This window comes from Tachypleus tridentatus, chromosome 10, assembly GCF_004210375.1.
Source record: "Tachypleus tridentatus isolate NWPU-2018 chromosome 10, ASM421037v1, whole genome shotgun sequence".
Classification (NCBI taxonomy): domain Eukaryota; kingdom Metazoa; phylum Arthropoda; class Merostomata; order Xiphosura; family Limulidae; genus Tachypleus; species Tachypleus tridentatus.
In genome coordinates, this window is record NC_134834.1 from 87,561,929 (window position 1) to 87,586,367 (window position 24,439).

Sequence of the window (24,439 nt, forward strand, 5' to 3'; positions counted from 1 at the left end):
TAGGATTGTTTGTTTGTTTTTAAATTTCGCACAAAGCTACTCGAGGGCTATCTGTGCTAGCCGTCCCTAATTTAGTAGTGTAAGATTAGAGGGAAGTGCAGCTAGTCATCACCACCCACCGCCAACTCTTGGGCTACTCTTTTACCAACGAATAGTGGGATTGACCGTCACATTATAATGCCCCCACGGCTGAAAGGGCGAGCATATTTGGCGCGATGGGGACGCGACCCTCAGATTACGAGTCACACGCCTTAACACGCTTGGCCATGCCAGGCCCTATCAGATAGGAATCCACTGGAAAATGGTTTGTAATAAATGAAATTTATAAAAGTTTCTGGTCAATATATCTGAGGTTCCAATTATTAATCGTTAATCACCGATGTTTATAACATACAAACTGTAGCAAATCAATAATATATACTGCCTCTATCGCGTAGCGTTGGTTAATTTTTAGGCATGAGGAAAGTTTCTAACAATTTCAACCTACACATCAATACTTATGAAGTACTAGTGTTCACGCGCACACATATTGTTGATTATTAAACTTGAAAATCATCTACGACCTTATTGAATGCAGCAGAATTTCGCAACAGAGATTTAAAAGTATTAGTTATGTATATTTCTAAATATAAATGTAACTTAAAGAAATAACAGTATTAGAAAAGATATATAATAATAAATCCGCCACATAGTAAATAGTCAAACAACATCGATTTTATTTAACAGATATTTAAATATCACAGCTTTTAAACAAGACCGTACAGATACATTCTGTATACATGAGTTCTTCCACCACTATCTGATTACCAGACTGGAGTGCTGGTTTCATTGAAGGAAGAGGTAAAACTTCTAACTTTTAATCACTTAGTGAAATAAGGTTATTTATTTGACAAAGAACGACCAATGCTTCTAAACTTAAGTTATATTAATGTATTCAAGACAAAAATTGCTCCTATGACAAAATAACCTAGTAGCAATTTGCAATTTTTAATGGCTGTATTTTACTCTATTCAGTATTTAATATAAGAAAATTTATGAGTATTCTAAGATTATGTGTTTTGACTAACTGTTTAAGCTGTTTCTCTTTAATTATTAACATCATTCTATTACTGTTCCTACTAATAAAATAGACATTTTTTTCTATTTTGTGAGTTTCTGTTCAAAGGTTCTAACAACGAGTAAGATTCTAGCTCGAAAGAAACAGCAAAAAACAAACAAACATCTATTCCTGTTGTGGAGAAAAAAAATACTCGTAAAATTATATTAATCCCTGTTTTTATTATATTTAACTCTGAGTGATGATTATTATCACCACCAGATGTAGAATTTTCTTATTGAACTTCAAATTGAAATCGATAGCTTTAGGGGCTAAGCCTATTACCATTAATACTCTGTATGTAACTTGCATTTTGTCTTTCATGTAAAAGTGGAACACTTAGAAAAAGTAAGTAATGCACATTATAAAATTACCGTATGTTGTTTATTTTACACTGCACCGTGATTTAGTGAAAATAATAAAAATGCACGTCTAGTTAAAACTTAGTCTAAGTGTGTGCACGAAAATTATTACGTTTGTTTCTACAAATGGTAATAGTATTATATGTTTTATTTAGCTTACTACAGTATTTACAGTTACTAATATTACTATTAGTACTATTAATAATAATAAAATAAAAGTATAAAAACTATGGAAATCGAATTCTTGACTATTGAGGCCGAAACACAAAGCCTGTGTTCCCGTGGAAAGAAAATCCATAATTTTCACCATCGACTTAATACGAAATTTAGTTTATTTACTAATAAAGTATATATTTTTTGTTCTATAAGATTGCCATTTTTAAAATAATTTTATGAATTAAAATAGGTGAATATGCTGATATTCATGGATTTTTAATCAGTTGAAGTAATGCTACATGCGCCATTACTGTTGTATCATAGAGAATTCGCCAGAGTCATCAATGTGTGCAGGAATGAAAAAACGTGAGACTTTGTATTTTAATCAATGGTACAGGTTAGTCCCATGATAGAGCTAGCAAGCTTGGTTCGAATCTATGCAATACTACAAAATGTTCCTGACTAAGACAGGTTATAAAGAGTGACAGTTAATCCTTTAGCATGTAATATGTTAATGTTATTATGGTAGACTTACTGTCTGCATATCTTCTGGTTCTTTAAAATTAACATATTCTTAATAAATCTAGATTTCCCATGAATACAACTACAAGGATTTTAAACCTGCATATTTAAGACAAGTATTTATCAGAAAAAAAACCAACTATAAATTGATTTTGTAAGATGAGGTTTTCAGTTCAAAATGCATATAATGTGTATAAGCAAGTTTTATGTTAAACTTGGAAAGAAAATTATAAAATTACCTCACTAACTGCAGTTTAATTAGAAGTGAAAAGTGTGGATTGGTCATTTGTTCTGTTGCTGGATTTTCATGTTTTAGACTTCCTACCTTCCCTTATGTCAGGGCCACGCATATTGGTTAAACTATAAATATATAACTAACTTTATTTATTGGTTTTTCTAATTCTTATTTTTAGTGTTTAGTATTGTATTGTAATGATTAGTTTAAATGATATCAATTTTAATTTTATTTTTTCTTCTAGAACTTGTTTGTAGTTTAGTTTATGGATTTAGAACTAACCTAGATCTGCTAAGCAGGCCAAGTCAGGTAAAACCTTTTATATGATATTAGTTCATACTTGGATATTGGTCTAAACAAGTAAACTGTCACTGTAGTATAGACTCCCTTTATTGGCAAGAACATGTAATTGTATATTGAATAATAATAATTATCCTGCACTGTTTGCTGAGCATATGGATTTAGGACTAATTTAATTTTGTAGACTGGCCAAGTCTTGTGAGATATTAGTTTGCAGCTGAAACGTTAATTTACAAAGAAGGTACACAGTTAATGAAAATATGCTTTTTACTCAATGTTTGTAATATACTTTGAACACTGTATTTAATTATCTGGGCTTAGTACTAAATATACATTTAGTTTTAATCTATTTAAGTAGCTTTCTTTGATCAAAGGTAACAGTATGATTGTTTGATAGATAGGGCACTTGACTAGCAAATTGTAAGCCTAGCAATAAACATGCTTACCCTTTCAACCATGGGAATGTTATAATGTGACAAACAATCAATCACTTTATTCATTTGTAAAGAGTAGCCCAAGAGATTGTGGTGAGTGTTTGCTGCCAGCCAGTTGCTTTCCATGTAGTTGGCATTTCAAAATTAGGGATGTGGGAAATAACCTTACTAGCTTTGCCATAAGCAAGCATAGTCAGTTGTCAATGCATATTATTGAATAAGAAACAATAGTTTGTTTGTTTTGTTATTTTCTTATAGCAAAGCCACATTGGGCTATGTGCTGAGCCCACCGAGGGGAATCGAACCCCTGATTTTAGCGTTGTAAATCCGTAGACATACAGATTTACTGTACTAAATCTCGCTGTACTAGCGGGGGTGGAAACAATAGTCATAAATGTTAATGCTCCTTTGGGGTTGTTATTTGAAACAGTATAATTTGTAACTTGAGAGCCATTTAATGGGTTATCATTTAACACAAGATCTAATTAGGGAGAATTGTGTAAGGTTTTGCATATTATTTGGTCACATTTTTCAAAGGGCATGGAATAGATGGTATATCATAAAGTATGCACCTAGATTTTCTGTGTTTTCAAGTTTTTCTTTAGTGTCATAGTATTTGTTAAATTTTTTAGTATATGTACTTGTGTTTTTACTTCATTTCTTTCTCTTTATTAGGACTAACATAAACTTCCTTAAGTGATAAAATCTGGTGAAATATGATAAGGATTACTGGTGAAAATACTGGTAATACTACAGATACCAAACTGGTACATTAATGCATGCTATTCAGTTTAAGTAAGAATGATATACATACTACAGGGTGTTCGGAAAGTCGTGCAGTTTTGTAATAATATTTTATTCAGTCTATTTCAAGCCAGCAACTGATAGCAGTGTTTAGAAACAAAATAAGAAGGATCCAGGTCTGTATTGATGTCAACGGAGGTCACTTTGAACATTGTTTATAATTGTCATTCATATTTACCTCCTGTATTCTGTATTGAAACATGTCTGTTAATAAATATATTAGTGCACAGTGACTTTCAGAACACCATGTATTACAGCTAGTAATACAAGGTCACAGACAACTAATCAATTTTATTGAGGTTGTCTCAAAATTCTCATACAAAGTAAACCAAATTATAAATCTGATACGTTGTCTTTCATATCCAGGAATGGAACCACCAGTTGATTCAATTGAACATATATCTAACGAAAGGCTCTCTGGTGACAAGACAGTAAATAAGAGTGAAGGGTGGGGTCATTCAATCATTGCACTATAAAGTTTTTTAATTTAAATGTTCATTTAATTGGGGCTGGAGATACTTCTAGATGTGACATCATAATTTTTTGAGGCATAGTGTTGAGGTGCAGAATATATTTTCAGATATTATTTTGCTCAGTAAGATCCTCTAATAAACAATAAAAAAACATCAGGAAGAGTGATGGTCCAGTATGTTTAAATGCCCAAAGAAGTACACATGTTGTGTTTGTGTTTAATGTTGAATAAAGGTTGTTTATTTTGTATCTATACTTATTACTTTGTTTTACATTGATTCAATTAAAGATTTAGTAAAAGTCTGCAGTTGGTATCTTTAATGAATCTCCTGTTACCTAACAGACGTATCATATGGCTCAAGCAAATATTCAGTTTATCTGAATATATAAGAGCAGAGTGACGTATAATAGTGAAGATAACTGGTTATTTTCTAGGATTGCATAAAACCTGTAACCCAGTTTGCCTTAATTTCTTCTGATATTTGAAGTTTCTTTTATGGTAAGAGAATCTGTAGTCAATATGAATGTACAAGGTGATACACAACTAATTAGTTTTGTTGAGGTTGTCTCAAAATTCTCACGTGAAGTAAAGCGAATTATGAAACTCATAAGTTGCCTTTCAAATCTATTTATGTATTCTCAAAAAGAGAGTCCAAGCTATAACTACACATCCTGTCATCAGGCATTTCAACATTTATCATTTTGATGCTAAAAAGGGGTGTACATTACAATTTTGTTGATAAAACTTAGTAATATAGTATTTCTAATCACCAATTTAATAACCTTTTACTTTAGGTGATGGATCAGGTTTCCAGTAATTTAAGAAAAACTGAACATGAGCAACATGAAGAAACTCAGTCCATTAAAAAAGATCAGACTATAGTCAAGCGTCCAAGTAGAAAATATCCTAAACAAAGAAGAGATGTATATGTTAACTCCAAATCTTCTTTCAAAGCTCAGCTAGAAAAATGTAAAAAGTTGTTAGACAGTGGAGAAACTGATATTTGTATTCATGGTATGGGTGGAGCAGTTAACTGTGCTGTCCATTTGGCCCTAGTCCTACAGTCAAAGTACTTGAATACCATCAAATTGTCCGTTAATACATCAACTGTAAAACTTTTTGATGATTTTTTGCCCGAGGAAGATGATATAGAACCAGAGACTTCTATTCGAAACAATTCAGCTGTCCATATACTTGTACATCAAATTGACCTTTTGAAGTAAGAAGTTCGTGAAAAAGTTAAATATATCTGCAATAATTGCTTAAAGAGGCAATTTATATTTTGGATAAGTGACCTCTAGGTGAAGAAATTTGTATGTAATGTGATTATTTGTTTAGATATTGTGATTTCAGTTCATAAAATAATTAAAGAATATGAAAATAAATATTTAGTGGGAAAGAGAAAAAAAAGGTTAAAGCCAAAAAAGTAATTACTACAGATTTAGCACAGACTGTATTTATGGATTGTTATTTGCATACTTTGATTGCTTCAGAAAAATATTTTTTTGAAACATTGGTTCTACCAACATGTTTTCAGTTGTGTTTTTTACATGTCTGTGGTACTACTTGCAAATGTATCAGCTTAAAAATACACAAACACTATACAGGTTTGTGATATAAACCTTTTTTAAGATGTCTCTTATCTGCTTGATTATTCTATGACAACCAGAGTACATTACATGCTTGTAGTGTTAGTGTTTTAATACTAAAAAAAATATATGAAAAATTTGCTGAACTGTCACATTTCAGTGTAAAAGTTGTTACAGAATGATTGAAAAAATTTCCAAGTACAATTCACTTGTTAGGAAACTTGACACACAATCTGAAGGCCACAGGTTCAAATCCCCATTCAACCAAATATGCTCGATCTTTCAGGTGTGGTATTGTTGTTATGTGATGGTCAGTCCCACTATTTTTGGTAAAAGAGTGGCTCAAGAGATGGCAGTGAGTGATGACGACTAGCTGCTTACCTTATAGCCTAACACTTAAATTAGAGATGACTAGCACATATAACCATCATAGCTATGCATGAAATTCAAAAACGAACAATTCAATAATTATTATAGTTTACTAATTTACAGATAGTTAAATTACTATCACATTAAAGTTTTATCTAGTTTCTGCCTTAATGCATAAGTGTGCACAATCAAGTCATTCTAAAATGAAATATTTTGATATATCAAGTTATGATATATATTATAACTTGTTTTCACACACAAACGTGTAGCTCTTAACTGAATTATTTCTAGCCAAACATTTGTAAATTATTGTTAAAGTTCAACATATTTGTCACTAACTGTACAATTATATAATATTTGGATAGTTTCTTTCCACAATATGTTCCAGACTGTTAGTTTTGTTAACTGGTAGACAAACCTATTTTGTGAATTCTTCAAACAGTGTAATATCTATTTAGAAGACTAGTAGCTTACTAATTCCAAAATGCAAAACTTTATAATATGTGATGTTATTTAGTAATCATAATTTATTGAGATTTTAGGAACAGCTAAGCCACTGAGATAATGAAAATCTGGGAAGGGAAAGCAAACAGATGTATTTGTGTCATGAAAGATAAATAAGGGAGTTTTAAAGTAAGATAATTTTTGATGCAGAATGTGTTGATAAATATGTTTTAATACATGCACAATGAAAAGCTTTCAAATGTTTTCTTTTCTTAATCTGATTGGTGCAAAGATAATTGGACAAACCAGAGATTGGTTGATGTATTGTTCTTTGGGCATGGTGTTTTTGCATTCCTTTATCTGGTACGGCCCGGCATGGCCAAGCGTGTTAAGGTGTTCGACTCGTAATCCGACGGTCATGGGTTTGAGTCTCGGTCGCGCCAAACATGCTCGCCCTTTCAACCGTGGGGGTGCTATAATGTGACGGTCAATCCCAATATTCGTTGGTAAAAGAGTAGCCCAAGAGTTGGCGTGGGTGGTGATGACTAGCTGCCTTCTCTCTAGTCTTACACTGATAAATTAGGGACGGCTAGCGCAGATAGCCCTCGAGTAGCTTTGCGCGAAATTCAAAACAATTTTATTTGGTGCATGATAATTATTAGGTTGAGGAATAATTCGTGAGCGTTTTTAAATAATTTAATTCAAGCATTACATGCAAGACTATACAATACTTCAATGCATGAACACATTACACCCAAAACATTTATTATGATGCTTTATTTCATGTAATACCTAGGTATATAGTTTGCATTGTTTTAAACGAAATTGCAAGAAATAAAATGCAAAAAGCAGATGGTGTCGAAAATGCTCGATTTTGTCCACTTGACATTCCATTTAATGAGCTGAAAATGAAAGCAAAAATTAAAGACATATGAAAATCAAACACACCATTTATTAGAGCAAAAATTATCTACCAAATGACATGAAATATTTTGCGAAAGCGTTTCATTTATGAATATATTTTTTTAACTTGAAAAAACGCTCACGAATTATTCCTCAACCCAATACTATAGCTGGAAATTTTCGGGAAGCATACATATGTATATATATATATTTAGTACTGTCAACCATCCCTAACTTCGGCACTGAATGGGAAAAATTAGAACAATTTTTATAGGTGGTGAAACAATTCGGACACTTTACCTGAAAGTTGCATTTTATATTATTCGTGAGATATCTGTTTTATTACAAATAAATGTTAATATTTCATCCTAAATAATGCGACTCAAAATCAAGGTAACATGGTACGACAAGGTAATAGCTGTATGTATATAACAAAACCTTCAGATAGTAATTCTTTCTAAGGGAAATAACCTCAGAGAGGCTTGTGTTTTAAATTCGTAATGATGAAATAATTTAACAGTGAAAGCAGATAAACAGTGGTTTTTATTTATATGGAGAAATAAAAATTGTCCGACGAGGCGGATTTGAACCACCGACCTATGGATTACAGCTTCACTTCTACAGTCCACCGCTCTACCAACTGAGCTATCGTCGGATGGTAATAGTAATATCATGTTGTTGTATTTTATACCGATAATTACTTTATATCATGGTTGTCACAATTAGTACGTATGTACTTTCTCTTAAAATTATGTTCGTTATTAATTTGTTTTTTCTTCACATATTTTCCTAGAGAAATTAGAAAAATTATTTATGAAGTAGCAACTACTGCATTTTCATTTTGCTTTATCAATTGTGATTTGACGCTGACAAAGTCGGATTCATCTGTGGAACTTTTAAAATAGCATCTTTCTGCCAACTCCTATATAAAATGGTCAAAACATGGAGATGTAATGTTTTAAGATCCTAAACTGTGCTGTTTGTAGCATGTTGACAGACATATTCTTCCCCATAATTACTAAATTTTGGCAAATACGCCATTTTTTTGTCATTGCGTGGGACCTGTAGAAAAGTATCTATACTTATTCCGTGTAAATTGGTCAAAACAATGGCCGAGAAATTTACTAAAGTCTAAAAATTATGTTTTTTGTCAGTTCTGTCCTCCTTTCTCAAGAAATACTTAAAAGGGGCAAATCTAACTTTTTAATATCGTAAACCATGATAATGTTTCACAATACGGAACGTACAGGAAACCATTAAAAATTCTAATAGAACATTCGTACAAATACAGGTTTTTGTTTTTTAAAGCAGACGTATTCTTGAAACAACACTCAAAACATTCATTTTAAATAGCTATCACCATTCAAACACTGATAATAAGTAAAATAAGTAATTTCACAATTTTTAGACAAAGTCAAAAGTTTGCCCATTTGTTAATACTATAACTATTAATATTTCACAAGCTTACAGCGAAATCGGCTAGGTATTTTACACCACATTTTAGACAGAATACTAAATTAAACGCTGTAAATGACGAAAACGTTGTTAAGATGTAATTATTTTCCATTGAAAGTTGATTTTCCTAGTTATAAATACATAATAGATGCAATGTTTTTATGAGCAGTTGTCTTTGTCCTCGACGTGTATTAAACGCGTGTTTGCACCAAACCTCAAATACAAAGCTACCTAGTTCAGTAAGTAATGACTTTTAAAAACACGAAGCTTTATTTAAAGTGATGTTGTAGACGGATTTATTTTATTTGAAAAGGATGCTTGTCTACTGATAAAATGTTATCCACGTTTAACGGACATTGTCTTACTCTAGAAATATGTTTGAACACTTCTGTATATTAACAAAACCACCATATGAGATATTTGAAAATTGAACTTTTAAAATATAGAGATAAAAATCTAAACAAATAAGGCTGAAGATCTACCAAAAACAATTTGCTCAAGTTCCAATTTCATATTATGGCTCCACTATAAAATAATGGTAAGTCACTTCACTATCCATTATCATGCTTGACTAACATGCGCGTTAATTGGAAGCTACAGCTCGCGCATTTACAAATACATGAATTGAAAACTGCCACGTGAAAGTTCTCGATTTCGCTGTTGTGTATTGTTACTGGAATCGTTATTGTTCATCGTTGCAAGAGATTGCTGTCTCCACGTGAATTTCTGCAATTGTATTTCAGCAAGTGTTTACCAGTTGACGGTTAGAATATCCTAGTAGATTTTCCTACTCATATAACAGTGGGGATTCTTTCTACCGATACTTACCTCAGTGGGGATTCTTTCTACCGATACTTACCTCAGTGGGGATTCTTTCTACCGATACTTACCTCAGTGGGGATTCTTTCTACCGATACTTACCTTATATCGTGAGTGCGTATTTCATAATTGTTCTTACCGCGCATAGTACTGTTCCATATAATTTTTGTTAGTTTTAAATAGTTGGTGCTGAGATGGTGGTTGGTAAATGCTGTTGATAATTTGCAACTTGCGCTACGTGTGTTGCTGTTGACTATTTTTCTGGAACTATTTGTATAGTCTTATTTTATCAAGTACTTGTGCACTCGGCTGTTGAAGAACATAAATATGTGTTATAAAGGCCTAAGAAGATAACCAAGTTACTGAGTCTGTTAAGATTGCATTAATCTGTGTTGTACTATCACATTAAACATTATTCTGTTCTAATGATATTTCATTATTGCTGCTCGTCTTTACATGACATTGTGACATTGATTTAATATGTAATTGTATAACTCTGAGTTCATGATGATTTTGTTGTAGATGTATGCGAGTACATGTGTTTATTTATTTATTTTTTACATTTGTTATTCACTGTTCGTTGAGTGGCTGTGTGGGGTCAAAAGACAGCGTAGCATTAACTGTTTAAAAAATGTAACATTCAACTGAACACATATACATGTATGTGGCTTGAATATTATTTTTCATAAATTGGTATAAAAACTTAAGAAACAATAATAGTAAAATTGGTAATTTTACTAATTTGAAAGGTGAGACAGCGCATGTCGATTTTCTTTGGTGGACACAGAAGATGGTCCAGTGTGACTTTGTCATAAGAAAACAAACACACAACTATTCCACCTTTAAAAATTAACAATTTTCTTTTAATCTTGAGCCAACGTGTTGGACGAATGAAAAATTATATTTGTACTAATACACGTCTTGATTGATGTAAATGTGACCACACATGAACACAAAATATACATTTTTGGATTGTTTGACTTTCGGTCCCATAAAATCCTTTAAAAGGCCTGAATATAAATATGTATACATGAAAATGGTGTCTGAACACATTGAAATCAATGTTTCATCTAAATAACTTTCAAGTCAATCCGCCGAGAAATGAAGGAACGGCGACCGAATGAAAGAAGAAGAAAAAAGAATAAGAAACAAAAGGAAAATTGTATGTCTTCTGAGACATTAAAATATTGTTTGTCTTCTGAGACATACAATAGCCAATGAAACAAGCATAATCTTCTTGATTGACGACTGCCTGATTGACATCAACACACCGTGAAATAGGCCCGGCATAGTCAGGAGGTTAAGGCCCCTGATTCGCAATCTAAGGGCCGCAGGTTCGAATTTCCGTCGCACCAAACATGCTCGCCCTTTCAGTCAGGAGGCATTATAATATGACGGACAATCCCACCATTCGTTGATAAAAGAGTTGCTTAAGAGTTGGCGGTGGGTGCTGTTGATTAGCTGCCTTCCCTCTAGTCTTACACTGCTAAACTAGCGACGGCTAGCGCAGATAGTCCTCGTGTATTTTGGCGCGAAATTCAAAACCAAAAACGACCATCGTGAAAATAATCCACACGGATATAATAATTTACTGTGCCATCTAGTATGGCTTAGGAACCCTTCAACTTTATGGACCGGAGAGTTTCATCAGGCTACAAACAATTATTTAAACGGTCAAGTCTGTAGTTAGACAGAGGAACTGCAACAAATTGTGTAAAACTTTTTTTTTGAAAGTAAAATAGCACTTAATATTCTCGATTAACGAGAACGTCGCAAAATGATAGTGTGTGATTCTCTTTGGTTTCAGGAGTACATTTCGAGCCAGGATGTCGTGTGTTTAAAAAGTGAAAACAGTTGAACATATTCTTTTGAACAGAAGGTAAACAAAAATATCGTTGGCGTGTTGAACTTTAAAGATAACGATTTAATCGACTGTTTGACAACAAAAAGCGTTATCGAGGGATAAGCTAAGAGCGGATCCTATGGTAACTCAATTGATTTGGCCATAGATATATACTTTTATTAGAATTATTATTTTCTTTTGCACGAAAGGCTAAAGTTTTAATTTGTTATTTCGTTAAACCATATATAATGCAATCTTCTTCAAGTGAGACGTTTATCAGTAATCATTAAATAATTAGACTTTTAAAAAATGTTATTAAGCTATTTTGATACAGTTGAAACTGGAAATTTAACTTCTGTAAAATGTCTAGAAACCGCTTTGAGGAAATATTTAATATACAAGCTATTGTATACAATATACGCTATTCCACACGAAGTCTTCAAGATCTCATATACATAGAACTCACGATAGAGAAGGAGTAGATTCCAGAAATGAAGGTGGGAAGTGTGATACAACATTTAATCCTGGGTAAACGTGGTATGATTATAGACTATTATCGCTTACTTTTGAAAATATCGTTTTGGCCAATTACTAAATCTTTGGGTCACTTTTATGACGTCTTCAATATGGCGAACCCTCGAAGAACTTTGCATGAAACTGTATAAAACAAGCACATCAAACTCACCGGGAAGAATTCCTCAGAAAGATGTATTGTTTGTTTAGTTTAAATACCGGACCAAGAATATGAACAGACAAAACACATATAGAGGGGAACGCATATAACTATACACATTTATGGGTTTTCAGTTTACACATATTTTTTTCGCTTCTGTATTATATATACATGCACGATTTTATCGTATCATGTCGATTACATTCATCTGGAGTCTTGGCATGGCCAGTTGGGTTAAGGCGTTCGACTCGTAATCAGAGGGTCAAGAGTTCGAATCCCCGTCACACCAGACCTACTCGCCTTCTCAGCCGTGGGGCGTTATAATATGACGGCCAATCTCCATATTCGTTATTAAAACAGTAGCCCAAGAGGTTACGGTGGGTGGTGATGACTAGCTGCCTTCCCTTTAGTCTTACACTGCTAAATTAGGTACGGCTAGCTCAAATTAGCAAATTCAAAAAGAAACAATCAAGAAAATTTCGTCCACTGCTAATATTTAAAAGCGCTAATAAAGTACAAATACAAATATCGTAAATACCGGCGAATAGCGCACTCTACGAAGAAACAGTATTCTTTTAGTACTTTTCAGTCTTAATTATGACTCGACACGTTTTATATCCTGAGTAGCTTTGGGTGAAATTCAAAACAAACCAAAAACGAAACGTTCATCCGAATTGAAATGAATATTTCCCCTTTCCCACTTATCAGAGAAACGAAAACAAACAAAAGCGCTCACATCAGTTGTAGAATTGTTTGCGATCAATAAAATGACAATAAAGAATGGCATCTAACGGAGAAATTCCTGTGACAATTAAGGAAACATGAGCGCACTCATTGCATCGAAATCTAAACATTTTGAAGAAACAATGTACTGGAGTTAATCTGCTTTGGTTAAAAACCCAACAAAGCAACAAACCCACAACGTTATTAGCGGTATGTCTCCGGATTTACAACGCTAAAATCAGGGGTTCGATTCCCCTCGGTGGGCTGAGCAGATAGCTCTTTGTGGCTTTGCTATACGAAAAACACACACACAACGTTATTTCCCTTATTGAACTAACACGTGAAATAACAAACGATGGTCGGAAACTCCCTATTGCTCAAGTATATTGCACATGAAATATGATTTAAAACGTCAAAGCATTGGTTTGACTGAACATTTTTTCTATTCATCACTGTTTTTAGAAAACTGTTTCAACACACATCTGCTAGTATTAAGTAGTTATTAAATGCCTCTACAGTTAAGAGATAATTTCAAACAAACTACATGCACACTGTTTCTAGAACTTGAAATAATAAAATAAACTCCATTTTCTTCAGTCTGTTCACTACCTAAATTATCATTGGCATCACAGGTAAAAAACGTAGTTACTTGTCAAGATATACAAACATCAATAATCAAGATAAAATTCAGTGTCTCTAGATTAATCCTGATATGATAATATCCAAGGTCCAGTGTCACTGGATTGATATTGATATAATATCATCCAAAATTCTACGTGTAGGTTCATGCTGATATGATAATATTCAAGGATCAGTGTCTCTGGATTAATGATTATATGATATTATCCAAAATTTTTGTCAAGATACATGTTGACATGATATTATCGAAAATTTTATGTCAAGGTTCATGTTCATATGATGTTATCCAAAGTTCTATGTCTAGGTTCTCGTTGATCTGATAATATCTAAGATTCACTGTCTCTATATTTTGATACAAAACTGTTCCTGTATGCAGTTCTTTTGTTTTGTTTTTGTCGATTTGTATTGATAAAATGAAAAGTTCAATTTATAGTGCATGAAGAATCTTTGAAGATATTTCAACCCCTCGATCCCCAATTCTTAAACATGTCTGTCATTTCTAACTTAGGCTTCTGTTTGTAGATTTATATATGTCTAAACACATATTGAGCATAAAACTTTAGGACCTATTCACGTTAACCGGTATGCTATTGTAAAGAGATACACATGTATTTGAAAAGTACATTTTATGATATTTTTTATGTATTTGCATATTTTATGTATATTTTGAAAGAGTAGAATTTCAGGTTTTAATCTTGTTAAGAAGAAATAGCTTTCGTTAGAAAATGTTTATAAGTTTCAAAAATAAATGTCTTCTCACTACATTTTAAAGTAAAAATGACTCGAAAATGTCAATTTTTTTTTTGTTCTATAGATTTTATATTCTTCTTAGAATAACCTTAATTCTGAAGAAGAAATGTCATCAGTAAATGACATATAAACGGTCTTTAGTCGAGAAGGTAAGGAAGAAGTCTACTATGCAGACTCATATATACAAATTGAGTAGACTGTGAAATTCAGCTTTATCTTTTGTGTGTGTTGTCTGCTATCTGCTCAGCCCACCGAGGGGAATCGAACCGCTGATTTTAGCGTTGGAAATCCGGAGACATACCGCTGTACTAGCGAGGGGTTTATCTTTTCTAATAAAATGTTAATGTTCAAGTATTATGAAAATGTTTATTGCGTCGGTTTTAATGTAGAATATTTGTAAAATAATGCTCTGTGACAAGAAACGTTACAACCAACAACTGAACTGATTTACCATAACGAAAATAATGAAATCCAACTAATTAAGTTTAGTTTTCAAAAGCTGTTGAAAGTTGTTACTAAAAAGTCACGTTTCTTATTTAATGGGATCATTTAGTTATCAGGGTTTAAGAACAGAATATTGTTTTTAATAAACTTTAACGTTGGGTATGGATTTAAATCTTCTAGACACATAGCAAGTTATCTTACATCTCTCACCAGATGGCTATAAACACGTTTTTTTTATTTAATTTCGCACAAAGCTACTCGAGGGCTATCTGTGCTAGCCGTGCCTAATTTAGCAGTGTAAGACTAGAGGGAAGGCAGCTAGTCATCACCACCCACCGCCAACTCTTGGGCTACTCTTTTACCAACGAATAGTGGGATTGATCGCACATTATAACGCCCCCACGGCTGAAAGGGCGAGCATGTTTGGCGCGACGGGGATGCGAAATCGCGACCCTCAGATTACGAGTCACACGCCTTAACACGCTTGGCCATGCCGGGCCAAAATATAAGCGGCCCCGGATGGGCTCGAACCACAAACTTTTCGGTTAACAGCCGAACGCGTTAACCAATTGCGCCATGAAAAAACGTAAATACAATTACAAGAACATTTACATCTATTAAATCTTAATAAGTCTAGTATTATAGATCACAACGTTTGAGATTGTGAGATAATATTACATTAAGAATAAGGTATACCCAGAAAATGTATATGTCAATGCTATATTTGGTATCGTTAGAAACAGAATTATGTGTTCTATAACATATTAAAATTCCACAAAAATCCACTCTGGATAAATGTTTTATATAAAAATTAATGTAAATCACTTTTTATTTATTTTTACATTTTATGTTCATCTACTGAAATACCGAAATAGTTATGTTGTTAATAAGTCTGAAATACCAAAATAGTTATGTTGTTAATAAGTCTGAAATACCAAAATAGTTATGTTGTTAATAAGTCTGAAATACCAAAATAGTTATGTTGTTAATAAGTCTGAAATACCAAAATAGTTATGTTGTTAATAAGTCTGAAATACCAAAATAGTTATGTTGTTAATAAGTCTGAAATACCGAAATAGTTATGTTGTTAATAAGTCTGAAATACCGAAATAGTTATGTCGTTAATAAGTCTGAAATAACGAATCGCGTTGAAAATTTAAATTAAACTTCTTTTTAAAAATTTTAACTTCACTTTCAAAAATTTCTAAAATTTTTTAATGTCAGTAAGATTGTCAAGGGAATAAAATGTAGAAGAAGATCTGTAAAAGTATGGTGTAAGTATTTTACATTGTTCTACAATAACCAAGAGGGGGTTTGATATATATAAATGTAATAAAGATTGTAGGGGCTTTTATAGCTCTTTATCTACGGTTTAAATAACGCAAAATAAAACTGCATTTATACAAATTCGGAAAGCTTGTTTCAACCTGTTAGGTCACTTAATTGTATCCAATTAGGAAGCTGTTCAACACCATGTAGTTATTTTCTTTTTCGGTAGCAAACAAAATGATCATGGGCTACCTCAAATCATTAGGTGGTTCTTATCAATAATCAGACACTTTTTTGTAACGAATCGAACGGTAGAAACTAAATTTAAGGGTCATAAACGTTTGTTCTTTTCGTGGTTGTAATGAGAATCCGAATAATATAAGAAACCTACTTTCCAATCATTCGTTCTATTTTAAATCCTGACACTATCGTGTGTAATTTTTTGTTTGTTGTTAGGAACAAAGCGACACAATGGACTATCTGTGCTGTTTTAGCTGGATGAGCCCTCAGACTTACAACGGTGCCAAAATTATCTTATTCTGTTCATTGTGTCTGGAAAAATAGCACATGAGATGTTTTTTCTTTCCACCACCTCAAAGCAACAGAAAACAATCAATTCGTTCAATACTAGAATTCATCAGTTGGGCTGGATGATAAGATACGAAATATTCCATGAAACGCTATCTAAATATGCTTCATAAGAAAACAACAACGAACGTCAATTCAGCTGAATTTGCTGAAGTCGCCATATTTATGACGTCATAAAAGTGACACAGAGACTTAGTAATTAGTCAAAAAGATATTTTCAAAAGTAAGCGATAATAGTCCATAAGCATACCACGTTTACCCAGGATTGAATGTTGTATCACACTTCCCATCTTCATTTGTGGAATCTACTTTTTCTCTATCGTGAGTTCTGTGTATTTGAACTCATGAAGACTAGCGTTAATTGTATACAATAATCTGTATATTAAATATTTTCCCAAAGCGGATTCTACATATTTTACAAAAGTTAAAGTTCCACGTTCAACTGTATCAAAAATAGCTTAATAACATTTTTTAATATGTCTAATCCTTTAATGGTTATTATATTATTCATAAGCGTCTCACCTGAGAAGATTGCATTATATATAGGGTTTAAAGAAATAAATTAAAACTTTAGCCTTTCGTGCTGTAGAAAATAATAGCTTTATTTTTAAAGTTCAATCCAAGTATTCACAAATAACACGCCAACAATATTTTTGTCATCTTTTGTTCAAAAGAATATGTTCAACTGTTTTCACTTTTTAAACACACAACATCGAAATGTACTCCTGATACCAAAGAAAATAATTAATTTTCATTTTTTGACGTTCTGGTTAATCGAGAGTTTTGCCACGTTTGCGTTAATCGGGAGCGCTAAATGCTATTTCATTTCAAAAATGTTTCACCAACGTTTTAAAACAATTATTGAAGTCTTGCTGTCGAACTACAGAATCGTTTAAATAATTCTTTGTATTTCTTGTAGCTTAATGTGTCTCTGCGGTCCATAAAGTTGAAGGGTCTCTACGCCACACTAGATGGCACTGTAAGTTATTAATAATTTCTTCTTGCCGTGTGGATTATTTACACAATGTTTGTTTTTGTGTTTGAATTTCGCGCAAACATACACGAGGGCTATCTGCGCTAGCCGTCCCTAATTTAGTAGTGTAAGGGTACTGGAAAGGCAACAAGTCATCCCCACCCACCGCCAACTCATGGACTACTCTTTTACCAACGAACAGTGAGACTGACCATCACACTATCACACCCCTACGACTGAAAAAGAAAGCATGTTTGGTGTAATAGGTATTCGAACCCGAACCGTCAGATTACAAGACGAGTGCTCTAAGGATGAATATTCCGGACACGTAAAGTAATTCTCATGAAAAACATTAAACTTCGCACTCTAGAGTTTATTATTCTCTCAAGATTGATTATGAGGTCCAGTAAAAAGATGTAGATACTATATAAATCTGATTCTTTTATTATGTTTTATTAAACAATAAAATAATTAATTATACACTCTTATATTAAAGAGGTTGTTAACCACAATGTAGCGTGAAGGTTCCATAACAACGATCTTTTGTAATGTTTATAAGTTAATTTTACGTCTTTTTGGGTGATCTAAAGTTCGAGAAAAAACATTAGAAACTACTTTTCATCTTTTAAGCCACAACTTACAGTCACCTGCATTATAATTCATTATAATTCTTCTTGTTCAGAAAACAAATCATTTAAAATCAGTTTAATTTGTTTGCGCAAAATTCAAAAACAAAAACAAACATTGTGAAAATAATACACTCGGCATGAAGAAATTACATAATAACTCACCGTGCCATCTAGTGGGTCTTTGGGACTCTTCAAATTTATAGATCTCAGAGTCCCATTAGGCTGCAAGCAACACAAACAATTTTTTAAACGGTCAAGTCTGTAATTCGACAGCAGGACTTCAATAAATTGTGTAAAACGTTTAATAAAACTTGGTTTTGAAAGTGAAATTGCATTTGTTCTCTCGAATAACGAGAACGTCGCAAAATCAAAGTAAATGATTTTCTTCGGTTTTTGGAATACACTTCGAACCTATTGTGTGGTGCTTTAAGAAGTGAAAACAGTTGAACACATTCTTTTGTACAGAAGATGACAAAAGCATCGTTGGCGTGTTGTCTACTAATAGTGCTGTTGAACTTTAAAGATAACGATTTAAACAACTGTGTGACAACTGGGTAGATATTTAATATACAAATTATTGTATACAATATACGCTATTCCACACGAAGTCTTCAAGATTTCGTGTACATAGAATTCACGATAGAAAAGGAATAGATTCCACAAATGAAGATGGGAAGTGTGATACAACATCCAGTCCTGGTTAAACGTGGTATGCTCATAGGCTATTGTCGCTTACTTTTGAAAATATCATTTTGGCCAATTACTAAATCTCTGGGTCCCTTTTATGACGTCTTCAATATGGCGAATTGAGCAATTTCTGCTGAATTGACGTTCGTTGTTGTTTTCTTATGAAGCATATTTAGATAGCGTTTCATGGAATATTTCGTCTCTTATCATCCAGCTCAACTGATGAATTCTAGTATCGAACGAATTGATTGTTTTCTGTTGCTTTGAGGTGGTGGAAAGAAAAAAAAAACATCTCAAGTGTTATTTTTCCAGACACAACGAATAGATTAAGATAATTTTGGCACAGTTGTAAGTCTGAGGGCTCATCCAGCTAAAACAGCACGGATAATCTATTGTGTCGCTTTGTTCCTAATAACAAACAAAAAATTACACTCGATAGTGTCAGGATTTAAAATAGAACGAATGATTGGAAAGTAGGTTTCTTTTATTATTCGGATTCTCATTACAACCATTTTAAATCTAGTTTCTACCGTTTAGTTCGTTACAGAAATGAGTCTGTTTATTGATAAGAACCATCTAATGATTTGAGGTAGCCCATGATCATTTTGTTTGCTACCGAAAAAAGAAAATAACTACATCGTGTTGAATAGCTTTCTAATTGGATACAATTAAGTGACCTAACAGGTTGAAACAAGCTTCCCGAATTTGTATAAATGCAGTTTTCTTTTGCGTTATTTAAACCATAGATAAAGAGCTATAAAAGCCCCTACAATCTTTATTACATTTATATATATCAAACCCCCCTCTTGGTTACTGTAGAACAATGTAAAATACTTACACCATTCTTTTACAGATCTTCTTCTACATTTTATTCCCTTGAAAATCTTACTGACATTAAAAAATTTTAGAAATTTTTGAAAGTGAAGTTAAAATTTTTAAAAAGAAGTTTAATTTAAATTTTCAACGCGATTCGTTATTTCAGATTTATTAACGACATAACTATTTTGGTATTTCAGACTTATTAACAGCATAACTATTTTGGTATTTCAGACTTATTAACAGCATAACTATTTTGGTATTTCAGACTTATTAACAGCATAACTATTTCGGTATTTCAGACTTATTAACAACATAACTATTTCGGTATTTCAGACTTATTAACAACATAACTATTTTGGTATTTCAGACTTATTAACAACATAACTATTTTGGTATTTCAGACTTATTAACAACATAACTATTTTGGTATTTCAGACTTATTAACAACATAACTATTTCGGTATTTCAGACTTATTAACAACATAACTATTTTGGTATTTCAGACTTATTAACAACATAACTATTTCGGTATTGCAGACTTATTAACAACATAACTATTTTGGTATTTCAGACTTATTAACAACATAACTATTTTGGTATTTCAGACTTATTAACAGCATAACTATTTTGGTATTTCAGACTTATTAACAACATAACTATTTTGGTATTTCAGACTTATTAACAACATAACTATTTTGGTATTTCAGACTTATTAACAACATAACTATTTTGGTATTTCAGACTTATTAACAACATAACTATTTCGGTATTTCAGACTTATTAACAACATAACTATTTTGGTATTTCAGACTTATTAACAACATAACTATTTTGGTATTTCAGACTTATTAACAACATAACTATTTTGGTATTTCAGACTTATTAACAACATAACTATTTTGGTATTTCAGACTTATTAACAACATAACTATTTTGGTATTTCAGACTTATTAACAACATAACTATTTTGGTATTTCAGACTTATTAACAACATAACTATTTTGGTATTTCAGACTTATTAACAACATAACTATTTTGGTATTTCAGACTTATTAACAACATAACTATTTCGGTATTTCAGACTTATTAACAACATAACTATTTTGGTATTTCAGACTTATTAACAACATAACTATTTCGGTATTTCAGACTTATTAACAACATAACTATTTTGGTATTTCAGACTTATTAACAACATAACTATTTCGGTATTTCAGACTTATTAACAACATAACTATTTTGGTATTTCAGACTTATTAACAACATAACTATTTTGGTATTTCAGACTTATTAACAACATAACTATTTTGGTATTTCAGACTTATTAACAACATAACTATTTTGGTATTTCAGACTTATTAACAACATAACTATTTTGGTATTTCAGACTTATTAACAACATAACTATTTTGGTATTTCAGACTTATTAACAACATAACTATTTCGGTATTTCAGACTTATTAACAACATAACTATTTTGGTATTTCAGACTTATTAACAACATAACTATTTTGGTATTTCAGACTTATTAACAACATAACTATTTTGGTATTTCAGACTTATTAACAACATAACTATTTTGGTATTTCAGACTTATTAACAACATAACTATTTTGGTATTTCAGACTTATTAACAACATAACTATTTTGGTATTTCAGACTTATTAACAACATAACTATTTCGGTATTTCAGACTTATTAACAACATAACTATTTTGGTATTTCAGACTTATTAACAACATAACTATTTCGGTATTTCAGCCTTATTAACAACATAACTATTTTGGTATTTCAGACTTATTAACAACATAACTATTTCGGTATTTCAGACTTATTAACAACATAACTATTTTGGTATTTCAGACTTATTAACAACATAACTATTTTGGTATTTCAGACTTATTAACAACATAACTATTTTGGTATTTCAGACTTATTAACAACATAACTATTTTGGTATTTCAGACTTATTAACAACATAACTATTTTGGTATTTCAGACTTATTAACAACATAACTATTTTGGTATTTCAGACTTATTAACAACATAACTATTTCGGTATTTCAGTAGATGAACATAAAATGTAAAAATAAATAAAAAGTGATTTACATTAATTTTTATATAAAACATTTATCCAGAGTGGATTTTTGTGGATTTTTAATATGTTATAGAACATGTAATCCTGGTTCGAACGATGGCAAACATATCATCGTACCAATAAATTTTCTGGATATACCGTATTCTTAGTGTTTAACGACAATACTAATGATTTTTGACTAGAACGTTCAGTACTAAATTTTCGAGGTAGAAACTCGGCATGGCATCCTATAAAACAAGCACATCAAACTCACCGGGAAGAATTCCTCAGCTTTGCTTTTTCTGTGTGGGTATTTGGGTATGTGAATTTTTTTTTTGGATACCCAGGGGGGTCAGGTGCACTAGTCCTCTTCCTTCATTCCTAACTTTTATGTCGTCTACTTGTTGGAATGTGTTGTTGGGTAGACTTCTTTGGGCCAGAGTATTGCACAGTACTCAGGTCCTTTTCAGGGCAATGTCTGTGTATAGTCGTAATTCATCCTTTTTTAGTATTATTTAATTTTTGAAAAATATTTTTATTCGTTTTCTTGTTGGTTTTTTTCACTTTCAAATATATATATTTTCATATATGTTTATCGGCGGAGTGAAATACTACTACTAATAAAAAAAAAGGTGAAATAAAATAAAACTAGTTTTAAGTGTCTAGTGTGTGGTGGCCAACACCTTGTTTTATATATCTTAAATATTTATTTATAGGAGAGAGGTACTTAGGACTATGTTCATCATGCACGTAGTATATGTCGAGATCACATATTAAGTCATTTTTATGCCAATTCTTATTAAAATAGTTTAGTGCATTATGCAAGAATCTTACAGATATTGTCTCTATATTTGCATACTTGTGCATAAAGTACCACGTGGTACTTTATAGGCTGAAGTTAAAATTGAGTTTTGTATTCTTTGTACTTTGTGTAATTGTTTTTGTGTTATGTTTATCCAGGCAGGAGATGCGAATTCTATTATAGGTCTGATTTATGTTTTGTACATTTTTATTATATTATCGGATGATGTTCCTTAATTTTTACCTGAAAGACTTCTTGCATAATTTGCTCTTTTCCAGATCCTTATCAGGAAATTGTTTGTATGCTGTATCTACGTTAGCTTGGTATCATAAATTAATCCTAGAAATTTTGCAAAAGTAGCAGTCAGTAAAAGTGATCCATTCATGTATAACTTGGGTGGATCTTTTTTTAGTTTATTTAATCTGCTGAATAATATTATTTGGGTTTTCGGAATATTAATTTTTATTCTATATTTTTGGCAGTATTCTTCTATATTATTTAGTACTGGTTGGATGTTTGTTGCTACAACTGAAGGAGTGGGGGCACTTTTCCAGACTGCTACATCGTCAGCGAACTGTGATGCATAACCTAAATTTAGGTTCAACTGTAGCATATTACTCACATACATGATAAATAATATAGGGCTAACTACCCCTCCTTGTGGGACTCCTGCCTCGGGTGAAAAGGACCCTGAATGGGCCCCATTAACATCTACCTTACACGTTCTATTGTCCAGGAAGTTGGATAGCCAGCGAATAATTCCCTGGGGTAAAGCCATTTCCGTTAACCGATGGCGTAATCCGTTATGTCACACTGTGTCAAATGCTTTCTCAATGTCGAGAAAGCAAGCTACAGTACATTTCTTTTTGTTAAAGCTGTTTGTAAGTGATTCTGTTAGTCTGATTATGTGGTCTGTAGTTTGTCCGTATTTTCTAAATCCGTTTTGAATTTCGGGTAATTCTGAATTTAGTTCTAAGTACATAAATAGTCAGTTACTAATTATTCTTTCTAAAATTTTACTGATACAACTGGTTAAGCTAATTGGGCGGTAGTTGTTTGATTTATTTGCTGGCTTTCCTTCTCTCTGGAACATTAATATTACTGCTTCCTTCCAAGAAACAGGGATATATCTTGCTGATAATGATAAGTTAAATAGAGCTGTTAGGTGCTCATTATAATCTCTGAGTGCCGTGTTTAATGAGGATAGCTCGTATACCCTCTTCTTCAGGAACTTTGTTTTTGTGTTTTTGATAGCTGTTTGCACTTCCGTTACTGTTGTATCTTTTATTAGTTGATGAGTGCTCCAGTTTATTGTTTTCTCTAGTTTTATTGATGTGTTTACTGGGAACATTGGTGTGTATACACTTTTGTTGTGATCAACAATTTTATTGACTTTATTATAGAAGTATATGTTCATATCTGGTTCATGTCGTGTTTTGAACGTGTTTTCCAGGTGGTTTTTAAATATCTCAGTTTTTTCTATGTTAGTGTAAGCTGTTTTTCCATGTAGTTCGAGTGGTGGGTATTCTTTTTTTGTTTTTCCTGTATTCGTATATCTTTACA

General features: G+C 32.1%; 1 protein-coding gene and 1 non-coding gene across 5 annotated transcripts; one reads left to right on the forward strand and one right to left on the reverse strand.

Annotated features, from left to right (window-relative positions):
* Positions 1-693: 693 nt before the first annotated feature.
* Positions 694-6,018, forward strand: Rpp20 (ribonuclease P protein subunit p20). Of its 4 annotated transcripts, XM_076462614.1 has the most exons (3): positions 1,351-1,444; positions 2,616-2,680; positions 5,176-6,018. In XM_076462614.1, the coding sequence occupies exon 3, from the start codon at positions 5,179-5,181 to the stop codon at positions 5,602-5,604; it is 426 nt and encodes a 141-aa protein (XP_076318729.1). In that variant the 5' UTR covers positions 1,351-1,444; positions 2,616-2,680; positions 5,176-5,178; the 3' UTR covers positions 5,605-6,018. The 4 variants fall into 4 exon arrangements, with proteins under 4 accessions (XP_076318728.1, XP_076318727.1, XP_076318729.1 ...); XM_076462613.1 differs by lacking the exons at positions 1,351-1,444; positions 2,616-2,680 and adding an exon at positions 694-840; XM_076462612.1 differs by lacking the exon at positions 2,616-2,680 and having other exon boundaries at positions 1,288-1,444.
* A 2,237-nt stretch (positions 6,019-8,255) lies between these two features.
* Positions 8,256-8,341, reverse strand: TRNAY-GUA (transfer RNA tyrosine (anticodon GUA)). The gene is given in 2 exon segments: positions 8,256-8,291; positions 8,305-8,341. It is a non-coding gene; the product is annotated as a tRNA-Tyr (tRNA).
* Positions 8,342-24,439: the final 16,098 nt, after the last annotated feature.